A 12,545-nucleotide genomic window follows, 5' to 3' on the forward strand; every position below is an offset into this window, starting at 1 on the left:
ACAATGCCAGAGATAGATGCAAAGATTCTCTCAAATCAGCTGTACAGGCAGCAGTAGCTATACAAGGCTCTGCAGAAACCTCTGCTAGATTTGGAGGAAATCTTACCACTCTGGGGCCCTACGCTTGGGCCTCTCCCAAGGAGGTCAGACTTCCCTGAGCACTCAGTACATAGCATTGACTTACAAAGGACACTATGCACCAGCAGGCCTCCAATGGTGCCCCAGCCCAGCCAGCACTGAGGGACCCCTCACACAAAGGGGCTCCAGCCCTGCCTCACGGTGCCCCAGCCCAGCCAGCACTGAGGGACCCTTCACACAAAGGGGCTCCAGCCCTGCCTCACGGTGCCTCAGCCCAGCCAGCGCTGAGGGACCCCTCACACCACACCCAAAGGAGTCTGCAGTAGGGACCTCAACTCTGCTCTGGGGAGAAGTAAACTGTATAGACTCCTTCAGCTTTATCTGTACTTTCTCTGTAAGGGATGCATTTTATGTTTCTCTCTTTCCCTGAGCCAGGACAGGTTTGTCTTCTGTTGAGAAGGCAGCAGCCTCAGCACCTCCTGCTGAGGGACATGTCCCCGTGAGAGGAGGCCTGTGCTGCCCTGCCCATGGGTCTCCCCTCACCGTTTCTGGTGGCCCAGCCAGGCCAACTCAGCCTTGGCTTTCTCCTGGAGAGCTTTTTTGCGGAGCTTGAGGAGGGCAGCCTGGTGTCGAGCTCGCAGCTCTTCTCCCCTCAGACACTGCTCTGCCATGGCCAAGCTGAACCGACAAAAGGTGCTGGAGCCTCCGTAGTGCCGGCCGTCTTTGCTCCACTGGGAACAGAACAGAGCATGGTGGTTATTGGAGAAGTGCTGTGCAGGTGATGTAACTGGCACAGGGACTAAAAGCCAGAAAAAAACTAACAGCCCACACATCAATATGGGAGCTGGTGTTACCTGGCTCTTGGAGCTCTCCAGTTCGCTGCTTTCTCCAGAGTCATCCCTGGCACAAGACTCCCCATGGGGCAGATTCACCAGAGGTGACAACAGATTCAAGGTTTGATGGTTGCATGGTGGATGCTCTGTTGGCAGAGAACCTAAGGAGAAGATTTAAAGTAACTATAAGTAAAATATTTCTCTATCAGAGAAGTTAAGACTCCTAAAATGATTCCCATAATATGAGTCAGTGTTCATTCCTGAACTCAAGGAGCCTTTGCAAAGGCTTGGTAGCCAGGCCTGCACACTGCCCTCAGCCTGACGAGAGTCACCCCACAGCTGTCCACTTACAGGAACAAGTTAGGAACACTACCCTCCCTTTCAAGTGAGGTAAAAAGAAAAAGAGGCTTATGAATAGGGTAAATAACTCAGCTCCCAAGATTATTTTCTTTAGAAGGGTCAGGAGTATAAGGGAGATTGTTATGGTTTAAATATGCATAATGAATATAAGTATTTATGTCAAAATTGGATAGCAAATTTGTGATTAAACGTTCCAGCCCCTGGATGCTGGGCTGTTTCTCCTGCTGTGCTAGAAAGTGTTGTTCACCCAATACCACCAAATCCTTTAACTTAGTATTCACCTTCTTGATGCACTGAGCAATGTGAACCTCTTCCTCCCAGAGGTTTTCTTTCTCCTGCCATTTTGGGATCTACTGGACTGTGATATCTTTCTGTCTTCAATGCAGGTTGTTTTAGTGAATGCATTTCTTGATTGCTGAAGGTAAGAAAGGAAGGGAATGTTTTCTTATTGCAATCAGAAATACCATTTAAATTCCCAGCTTTCATAGATTCAGCCTCAGTACAGGAGTTTACTTTTTCAAACTAGCATGGTGCTCATTTTTATGCAATATTGAAAGTTTTACCTGTGCAAAAGTGCCTTTCTGGTAGTTGTACCTGCAAGACTCCAGATGCAGCTCTCAGGCCTTTAATGTATGCCACTTGAAAGGAACATAGAAATGTGCACATACAGTATTCTCATTCATGCCATGGTATATGAGGGTAAAGCAAAATGAGTGAAATTCCATTTTCCAACAAGCTTCAAAGGGTCTTCTACCTTTTAAATAAGGGAAAAATCTCCCACAACACTGGAAAGGTGTTTATACAATGGTTTGTGCATAAGCAGGAGTACAAAGACTGTATAATAAAGATGGCTACTTCACAGCAGAGATCTGAATGAATTAAATGTTGAGGCCGTCATCTCAAAGATAAGGTAACGGTCATATAAGCTGGTATTAAATGACTCAAAATGAACATCCACTCTAGAAACATGGTGCTTTTGCATCCCAAGCCATTCCCATAGTGAAACCACAGGCTTAAACTGTCAGAGTGCCTCATTGTACACTGTCCTCTACCTGTCAGCTGCATTGTCACCCTCTGATGGGCATCCTCCCCACGTTTGCTCCAAATTCTCTGATCTTGGCACGGAAGGACAACTCCCGTTGGAGCTACTGCATTCCTGCAAACACAGAAATTATCTGTATACCTGAATGATTTGAAAGGCAGAACTCTTTTGATTAAGGAGTTCTAAGTGAGAAAAAAATGCCAGGGAGGACTGGAGGAATATTTTGCTGAATACAGAAGCAGTAGCACAGGATCTGAAATTATAACTTACCTCTGAATTGTGCTGAAGCAGGTCACTCAAAAACCTCTGGCTTTCTTGAACCTCTAAATTTGCTTTCTCCCTCAGCTCTGTAAGCTGCTGTTGCTGCTGGAGCTGATAGACCTGTGTTAGAAAATGACACACTATAAATTATATTTTTAAGCAAGTCACACAGCTCCTCAGAGCTGAAGGGACAAGAACAGAAAACTCCAAGAGAAGGCAGCATAGGTAACATAAAGCCAGCTCCTGTTACACCCTGCTGCCTTTGGCAGGGAGTACAAATGCTTGCTTTAGCTGCAGCAGTAATGCATTTTTACTCACTAGTGTTAGACTAGACTCTCCAAATACCAAATCAGGGCTGGCACCTCTCCTTTACAGATACATGGAGTTTATAAACCTGATGCAGCTGATGCCAACTGATTATAGCCTAAACACACCTGAATCCAGGGAGAGCTAGCACTTTCTCACCTGGGAGAGAAGGTGAATTGCTCTTTACTTGTTACCCAGGTTGCTAATGATACCTTCAGTTTGTGAGCCAGTAGTAGGGAGCTTTGCCTCAAATTGTCCAGATGGCTCCTGTATTTCTCTTCCAGTTCCATGCAGCTAGGGTCTTTCCCAACTGCAGAAGCATAGGAAATAGAAGACACAGTCAGCACTCCAGTGCTCCATTTAAGAAATGCCAGCTGAAGAAATGAGTGCTAATACAAACAACAAAGAATCACCAAAAGGGGAAGGAGCTATGTGTACATTGTTCCTAACTACATTTTCCTTTTGAATCTTCCATAGGCCTATTTTTGGAAGTGTGGCATCTGCCTTTATTCCTGAAATAACTTCTCTGTGTACATTTACTTCTTCTACCACATCTAAAGAAGGAAAATGTCACTACCTACATCCTGTCAAGAAATCTGTTAGCCTAAAGTTCTGTGAGTCTTGGGGAGAGGGGAAGAGGAAGGACTCAGGAGGGCCTGTGCTAGGAAGGAGAAGGACTGGGGAGCAAATCCCACTCTAAGCCTGAAGTCCAGGGTGTGAGTTACTCTTATTCTCACTACTCCTTTGCTACACCAACAGGATTAGACCAACTAGTTAAAAAGAAGAAAAGCTTCCCAACCCTTGTCACCTCTTTGAGAACTGTATCAGCGTCATGCATACCCCTCCACCTTGCAGCTTCTGCCTGCATAGGGATGCAGGCTTGCTTTATCCTTTTTGTAACAGAGGGAAACAAAAACATGAAAAAAAGCTTTCATTTTTAAGTGAGGAAAGCAACTCTTGCTCCAGGTGCGCTATTCCACTGTTGCTTCCTTATTGTAACTCTCCTGTCTGTCTTTTACAGTGTAGGTGATGTAATGTTTACCAGTGATATGTTCTTGGCTGCTTTGAGCTTCTCAGATGAATTGCTAAGCTTATGCAAACAGGTTGTGTGTTTACTCTGTGCTGTGCCCCTGTCACAGCAACCAGAGTCATAAATAAAGTGTGGGTCATAAATAGAAATAGGTTTTGCTTAGAAACTTGAGATAAAATCTGTATCCCTACCCAGATTGTCTGAATCCAAATTAGCCCACACCTCAGGATAAGCCCACAACATGCAAGGTTTGTTTTGCTTTAAATGCTGAAGGATCTTTAACATGGAAGGAGCAGAGATGTTGACTTCTTTGCATAGAAGGATGCTTTTTGTGTTTGTGTGGATGTGAGTGAAATAAAATGTTAATGCTTCAAGCCTTGTGCAGATTTCCTATTAGAATGCTGCTGTGTTTTTATAAACAGCTTGCTTGCAGATTTCACTTACCTCTTACACTGTTACTACAGGAGGCCCAATGAAGAGCTCATACTTCTAAAAAGATTTTTGGGTTTACCTCAACCTTTCTAATTTTGAGGAGTCATTCAGGCTCTTTAATGCTTATAGTTACCAGGGGTGCTTTTGTAAAATGGTATATTTATGAAATCCTGTGGGTGAAAGAGATGTTGTTTCTACAAAGAAGATTTTTTTACAGCTTTTAAGCAATGTAGCAGAAAAAAAACAAGTGAGTAGTTCTTCAGTGAGTCTACAGACAGCTCATCACTTTCCTCCTTCAATACTAACAAATAAGGTCATTTTCTAAAAAGAATTTACAAGCTGATTTCATTGATGCTGAGTTTTCTGAGTAGCTTTTAATATTAATATCTTGGCCCTTCTGAAGTGTGGTAATCTATTAGATGTAGTTTAAAACTGGGAAGTATTTTCAGTTTATGCCTCAAACTGGACAATGTTGTTTTGTTTTGCTGAAAGCCTGACCAATGACATTGATCTCAAACTGCACAAAAAGTTTGTTCTGATCTGTTTTCACTCCTTTTGAACATAATCTTTCTAATTGTGGCTATTTCAAGATGCATTTCTTATGTTGCAGCATCCTGCATTAAAGAAAATACCATCTGGCTAAACTTCATGTCCTCTTACGTTATGATGAATGGCATTTTCCTGCATACCCAGAGAGCTTCAGCGTGCAGACACTCAGGCTTTTTTAACAAATGCTATTTATTAAATCACTTTCCGCTGCACCTGCAGAATCTCAGCAAAGTCCTGTAGAATCTCTGTGGCATATAATTAAAAAAGCCAGGCTAAAAGTCTCATTTTTCTAATCACTTGAAGCTAGGCAGAAGCACTTACTGCTGCTTTACTCAAGGACAGCTTTTTCCTCTTTCTGCACATGTCAGCAATCAGTCCAAAGCAGCTATTACAAAAATACATACTTGAAACTTTAGATGTAAGCAGAACTTTGGCTACATTATTGCCTGGAGTTGCATGACGATGGGGCTTAAAGAGTTCTGAAAGGCCGCTGTGGAATGAAGCAACAAATCCAGAAGGAACTGACCTATTGATACTCAGATCAAGACTATTTTTCCCCCTTCCCAAATCACTGTGCTGGCTCAGGTGCTTTATTATTTTAGGATGCTCTTTAAGTAAAGGGAGGGATGGGTGAAATACCACCCTGGCATTTCAGTACTTTGTTAGACTGCAGGAGCTGAGCTGTAGGTAAATGGAGATATAGCAAAAAGGTTTGCTAACTTCTGATCACAGCTGAGATACGCAGCACAGGCACACAGGATGGCTGGTTGGCCCTTCTTCAGCAAAATCTGTGAGCCAAGAGCAATCCCTAGGCAAAAGACTCTAAACTTGAAGGCTATACCTGTTTGCTTAGGAAAATCAATTGGCTGATCTGCATTCTTGAGTACTTTGGCAAATCTGCATTTCCACAAGGCTGAAATAGTTTATTTTTTCCTCTGGAAGTAAGTCTTGTATCCCTCTTGTCAATGAAGAGTAGCTGCTTGCTAAACAAGGGGATTAATGTAGCCTGTGCTGCTCCTGCCCTCCTCATATTTTGTGCTTATATCTAAATCCTCTGGTGCAGGAGGTTGGCTAGAGTTCAGCTTCCAGCCAGATGTTGCAGCACATGGCAGTCCTTCACCCTGCTGCTGCCCCTTCCACATGTGCTGTGTCACATACAGAGCAGCTCTTGCCACAGGCTAGCAAGAGAGATGGCCCTGAATCGGGACCAAACCAGAACCCTGAAATTCCGTCGCATGTTCCTTCTATTGCTCATCAGTTACACTAAATTCCCTCAACCCACTACACTTGGAATATAGATACCAAAGCCCCAACCTGTATGGCAAAGCAACTCTGGGCTCCAAAGAGTAAGAAATGCTTTGCAGTGGTATTTTTACTAGTACAGCACTCTACAGGTTGTAGCACAGAGAGGAACAGAGTCATGACTTCTTGTACACACACAGGCTATAGGATGATTTATCAGACAGCTTATTAGCAGTGCAAAGACAGTTGCTAAGGAATGTATGGAAGGAAACTAGTTCAGAGGGAGAGAACTGGTATCGAAGTGAGAGCAATTCTCATGTTGCCTGTCACAGGCTCAAGAAGCATGTAATGCTTCAACACTGCAGCATTGCAGATTTCAGAGCTGTTTGAAGGCTGATGATGGAGCTCACTGAAGCTTCACCAGGCAGAAGCTTTGCAAAATACAAAAATCGGTGTAGGCTTTTGAAGCAAAACACAAAGAGCTGTCTTATCTCAAAACTATCCATCAGAGGACAATTAGCTGAAACCATGCTGTTGCACTTTGCTTATTCCACTAATTTGATCGTTTCTCCCTTTGCTAGAAGCAAGAAGGCAGCTCCCTCTAGTGGTAAGAGGAAATATGTCAATCAGCAGTTGAGGCGAAAGGTGTTCCGTGTATTTTTTCTTTGTAATCCAGCTTAAAATTCTGAGTTCTGAGAATAAAGGAGAGCATTCCATTTACTTGCCAGATCCAAATAACTTTAAACTAGTAGCCATGCTTAAGTTTCCACATTCAAAAACTATCTTTTAAACAATTATTTTCCGCTTAAACCTCTTTATCTCTCAGATGCAAAAAAGTAAACAAAAGTCTGGCTTGATGAAATGCACTTTTGGCTCATTTAGTCCATTTAGCTCATGGTCCAATCGCAAGGCTGCAGGAAGGGGCATGGGCAAAATGGTTTTTTGGGTACTGTGGGATGTGCTGCAGTATCAAGGAATGCAAAGCTCCTCTCCTCAGCTCCCTGTGGAAGAGACCTGGTAGTCTGGTGGGAACGGTGGCAAGATTTTATGTAGTGACATTTCTGAGAAAAGCAGAATGTGGTAACTGCTTCCTCCTCAGCTCACTTGCTTGTACCAGGCTTTGTGACTAAACTGATTAGAGACACATATATGAGCCATGTGAAATACTTTCCAGTGATGCCTGTGGAGAATACTTGTGTTCATCACAGCATGTGCTTATAGCATTTGCAATTCTAGATTTTATACTGGCTATGTTTCAGAAGAAAATTCATCAGCTCAGGACAGCTTCACCATCTTCTCCAGGCAGAAAATAGTTACAAGTATTTTGTGGATATCTGCTGCTTCTACTGTGCTTTATTATGTTTGAAAGTTGTTAGATAAATGTGTTTACTACAGAAAATTGTTCTTGTCCTTGGCCTGACAATTAGTGGTTAGATGATGCATGAATCTTTTAAAGGTAAATATTTCTGTTTTGCAGCAGTTGTATAATTACATATCATTATGCTGCACGTGCACAGTGGCTTCTGTGTTCTGTGAAAGAGAACAGAATCAACTGCTGGTGTGATGCATTACAGCAGACAATACAGCCTTGTGTCTCAGTGCCCCTTTCCTGATAAGAGTGGTGAATAGATCCACTTGTGACCCATATTTCAAAACCACATTGTCTTCAAATGGCAGTTGTGTGCCTCATCTGTGGCAACATAGCCGGTGGTGGAACTGCTGGTTTACAGTCAAACCTTGGGCTTGAGCTCACTCAAATGCTGTCAGCTCCTGCAAATGCTCAGAGGAGGTAAAGGGTCCTCCTGGCATAGACACCAGACAGCAGTTCCTATTGTTCAAGTGGTGAATAGTCGATGACAGAGTCTTTTTGCCAAATAGCTTCCAGAATTGGGGCCTTTAGCTATTAATATTAAATAAATTCAATGTCTTTTGCTTATGATAAACACTCCAGACAACACACTTACTGTCCAATCATGTAAGAGGCCCTCCTAGTCCCTGGGGGGCGGGGAGAAGCATAGTAAACAATGCTGGCTTCTCCTCTGCCTCCAAATCCAATATCACATATAAAATTTTGTGGGGAAAACAATGAAGAATCCTTAATAAGAGCAAAGGCTTTTTGTAAGTGCCCTCTTTGAGGAAAGGTTATCTGATCTTGTTCTTTTGTCTCAGAAAAGCCCTTAAAACAATGCACCATCTGCTACTGTTTGGTGGAAGCAAGCAGAGATCTCTTCAGAGTGGCCTGTTTGCCATTTAACCCTTTCATCCACAAACTTTCCCTTGTTTCTAAGCAAACGTTTGTTCTGAGCAGAATGGTGATGCCCTGCATCCTGTCTTTGCCTCAGCCAGCCTTGCAGGATCCTTGAACAGATCTCTCTATTCAAAATGCATCCTTTGGTAAACCCTGCAAAAGCTCTGTGCCTTGATGTCTCTTGCTGTACCAGTAAGGTAATACCCCACATTGATCTGATGTGGTAATTATGAAGAATATTTGCAAGGCTCCTTGAGACCTTTGGATGAAGCTGCAAGGTGCTGAAAATGTCTCTGATCTGAGTGGCGCTAATTCCATTGGGGGCTGTCTGTAGCTGTCACTATAACTCAGCACAGGAGCAACCTGTGAGGCAACGTGATGAAAACATCTGAGACAACACAGCACTGCATGGAAAGGGCAAAACATCTCTATTGTATTTTTTAGGGGGGTGTGTCTGTTAAATTGGATGGAAAAGTCAAGGGACCATTTTCTCATTCATTAATTTCTCACCTTTGAAATCTGGAGTACAAACCAGCTATTTGAAATTCCCCCTCACCCTAGAAACTTTTTTGGTCCTTGTCAGAACTGTCATCAGGAGCTCTCTTGCAATGAAGGACTGTTCTTTCTTTTACAATAGCATATGAAGTATCTTGAGAAATGCCACCTTACCAAAGTCCTGCTCAAAGCTGCCGTCCTGGGTCTCAGCTCCAGTGCTCAGAGTGGCAGAGGGCTGTAAGGTGAGGCTCTCCAGTGTCCTCAGGCTCTTTCTGAGAGGCTGCTTGGCCATCTCCAATTCATTCTGATCTTTCAAAGTAGTCTCCCACTGGTAGGGATTTCTCTGAGCCATGAGTTCTCTCTGTAGACTGCGTGAAGGGAAGAACAGTCAGAGATTTTTTGAGATTATGCCTGTATGTAAGCAACCTTTTGAAGTAAAAAGTGATTATTTAATTTTAACAAAGCCATCATTCATTAAATCTAGTTAAATGGAAAGAAAAGACTCAGTGAAAAGTCATACCTGCCAATGTACAAAGTGCTCTTTCTTGTACTTTTGATGTTGTCAGGAAAGTTAACACTTGTCTTTACCTACTCTAATTACTGCTCTGAAAGAGCTGGATGTTTTTCAGTCTGCAGGCAAATAGAACCAACAACCTTGCAGTTTTGAAGCTTAATTTATGAGGGCTGCATTGTACAGTCTGTGCCATTCTTAGGACTTTGTTGCACAATCTTGCTCTGAACCTTGGCAAAAGTATCTGAAATCTTTTCAGAAACACAACATACTGTTCTCTGTTCCAATGCTTCTGAAACTTGTGCTGAGCATGGCTGTGGCCCAACTAAGGTTTGCTATTGATGTATGTACTTTACTATTTCAAAACAATGTCATCACCAAATCCTACACTCCTGATGAAGATCTTAGCTAGCTGCTCTTGCCTTGTTTTGATCCATAACTATTTGAGCTTAACTAAAAAGATTAGGAAGGAAGGTGTGAAAATGGGCATTTATTGATCAAGCCTCAGCCAAAACACATGCAGGGACACTGAGCCCCACTGCAATGGTGACAGATGTTCTCTTTTTTATACAGAAAAATGAACGTGGAAATTCTTTTTTTATTGGCAATCAGCTTAGGGAAATCTTATTTCATTTTTCTCATTAATAAGCTTTTCTTTGTTTTTCATGACCCAGAAACTGTTGAAACTATTAGAACAGCTTCCACTGACACGTCTTGGATGCAGTCTTCAGAACATGAGAGCAAAGGTGGATGACAGAGAAGGAGAAGAGGAAACAGGGATGTCTTAAAAAGCAGTTCTACTATTTGTTGGGCAAATGTGCTGGCTGTTGTCTCTGCATTTGTGTTGTGATAGTTTTTTAGTCAATGCCACTGCTTCCTTTGGCTCTTGAGAAATGCCCACTTCTGTTTGGAGACCGATGCCAAGGTCTGAATCCAGCTCTGCCTGTTTCCTGGGAAGGCTCCTGCCAGGATGCAGATTCTTTAACAAATACTGGGAATACACAGGTGTGCCCAGCAACTCCTTTCTTCCAGGCACAACCAGCCTTGCAGCAGGCATAACCCACCACAGTTCCAAGCTGAGGGTCTTTGGATTTGCACCAGCTAAAGAGAAAACATGACTGGGTTTGCAGTGGGAGGCAGAGCTGTGACTTAACAACTCTGGACATCAGGCCTCTGCCTGTGCTCCTGAGGCTGCCCAATGCACTGAACTCAGGGCAGAAGTGTTACCACCTTTTTGACTCTGACAAGATGCAGAATGTAACAGAAAGTTGCTTCTATAGAGAACAGAATCAGAATAAGGATGAGCTGGCATATGCATTTTCTGGCAGTTTGGAGAATTCCCATCAGTGAGTCATTTGCATCAGCAACAAATCTCCGTGAGCAGCCCCTGCAGACGGCAGAGCAGCCGGGCATGAAATGGGAACATTTCTTATGGAAAGAGGCACCTGCGGGATTTCCAGCATGAACACGAGTCACTGTTTCTGCAGCTATAATTAAACATGAAAGCACAAAACTGTGCTGTTGAAACTGGCTGTGGGTAAGATCAGGTTCAAGGGCATCATCAGGAGTAGCTGGATGATGGGAGCCTCATGTCTTTCCTGGCATGTGCTGCCCACTGGTCTGTACTGAAGAACTCTCACCCATTTTCCTTCCCCTGAGTGTGAAGGCTTCAGGACTAGGTGAAAAATGAGAATCTAGATCCTATGCAAATGAAAGCTGAAGACAATTCAAAGCCAGGCTTTTGCTCTGAACCTTTGCATTACCTCCTTTACCAGTAGCTAAGAAAGGGTTAGACATGAGAAGCTGTTTCCTTCAGATCATCCGCTTACTGTCAGTATGGCTGTGTCAGAAGGAGCCCTCAATCCACAATACAGCATTACTTTCCACTTCTGATCTCTAAATACAGTGCTGTTTTGTCTGCAAGTAGCTCTCCTCATCTTTTGAAACAGCATGTGCAACAGGGTGGAGATTTACTGTTTGAGAGGTTTTCTTCGTGGGAGGGCTTTTTTTCAGTGGTGCTCTAAAGACTTTGTTTGACTCTGCTGCTTGAACACACGTGAGCTTTGCTTTCACAGTAATTGCATTGTTCAGCAGATCAGTGCAATCTGTCTTATTCCTACTTTGTCTTATGTTTGTCCATTACAGCTGAGGGACGATTCCCCTCGGGGCCCACGGAGGGTCTGCACCTACCTTCCATTACTGTGAATTAGAGTCGCATATAAACACGCCTCATCAAGACAAGAGTGATGGACCCCACCGTTCTCCCCAGCCTGGCGGGCTGCACTCTCTAAGGTGCGGTGCAGCCGCAGCTCTGCCTCCTCGCTGCATGCTCTGAGTGCAACTTGTAGAGCTGCAGGAATCAGGGCTTTTCACCCTCATTTGGAGCAAAGTGAGCGCGAGCAATTACTAAGGATGAATTTATAGCGTGCAGTTGATTAACTCACTCTTTCAGCCCCCGCAAAGGGGGGGATCGGCGGGGTTCCGCGGCTTTCCCCGCACCGGCTGCAGGCCGCTGGCGGCGCCCCCTGGCGGCGGACTGGCAGCACCTCCTGGCTGGCAGCCCCGCACCCCCCTCCCCGCGCCCCCCTCCGCGACCCCCCGCTCCTACCGCGGGCTGCCCCGGCTCCAGAGAGGGAGGAGAAAGCCAGACCCTCCTCGGACAGCCGGGGCTTGGCTGCCTCAGCTCCCGCGCTCCTCAAGCTGCTGGGAGGTTGCACCTAGGGCAAAACAGCCGTCGGGGAGATCCATCTCTCCAAAAGAAACCTTTCCAAAAGAACCAAAAGAACCTCTCTCCAAAAGAACCTTTCCTATTGATCTTCCAGCTCTCTACAAATAGGTGGTTCCCTCTTGTGTCAAAATCTGCCTACTTTGAAATTCACTGTGTAAGGAATTAAGAGCAGTCTGGCTACAGGCTGAATTGGTGCCATTTATTTTAACTACGTGTGTGTGTGCACGAGGTGCATTTAGCAGAGAATAATATACCCAAATTTGTTTACCTTTGAGTGAGGAATCTGGGAGATGGAGAGGCTGGGCTGGTTATTGGCTTTTCATGCAATAGGCTTATGTCCACTTTGGCACCCTTATTCACAGGAAAACCTTTTAAAAAGACAAATGAAGGTATTTAATATATATGCTCTTTGTAGAAATGAAATGGTCCA

General features: G+C 44.0%; 1 protein-coding gene across 13 annotated transcripts in view; it reads right to left on the reverse strand.

Moving 5' to 3' along the window:
• CCDC187 (coiled-coil domain containing 187) overlaps window positions 1–12,545 on the reverse strand; it is a 38,295-nt gene that overhangs the window by 12,949 nt on the left and 12,801 nt on the right. For all 13 annotated transcript variants that reach the window (XM_062011434.1, XM_062011435.1, XM_062011433.1 and 10 more), the window contains 8 exons: window positions 12,384–12,483; window positions 9,051–9,244; window positions 3,093–3,190; window positions 2,584–2,694; window positions 2,324–2,427; window positions 1,553–1,686; window positions 933–1,072; window positions 622–809 (listed from right to left, as the gene is read on the reverse strand). In XM_062011434.1, the coding sequence (XP_061867418.1) occupies window positions 622–809; window positions 933–1,072; window positions 1,553–1,686; window positions 2,324–2,427; window positions 2,584–2,694; window positions 3,093–3,190; window positions 9,051–9,244; window positions 12,384–12,483 (1,069 nt within the window). The remainder of the gene's footprint in view (window positions 1–621; window positions 810–932; window positions 1,073–1,552; window positions 1,687–2,323; window positions 2,428–2,583; window positions 2,695–3,092; window positions 3,191–9,050; window positions 9,245–12,383; window positions 12,484–12,545) is intronic.

Source organism: Colius striatus, chromosome 19, assembly GCF_028858725.1.
Source record: "Colius striatus isolate bColStr4 chromosome 19, bColStr4.1.hap1, whole genome shotgun sequence".
Classification (NCBI taxonomy): Eukaryota; Metazoa; Chordata; class Aves; order Coliiformes; family Coliidae; genus Colius; species Colius striatus.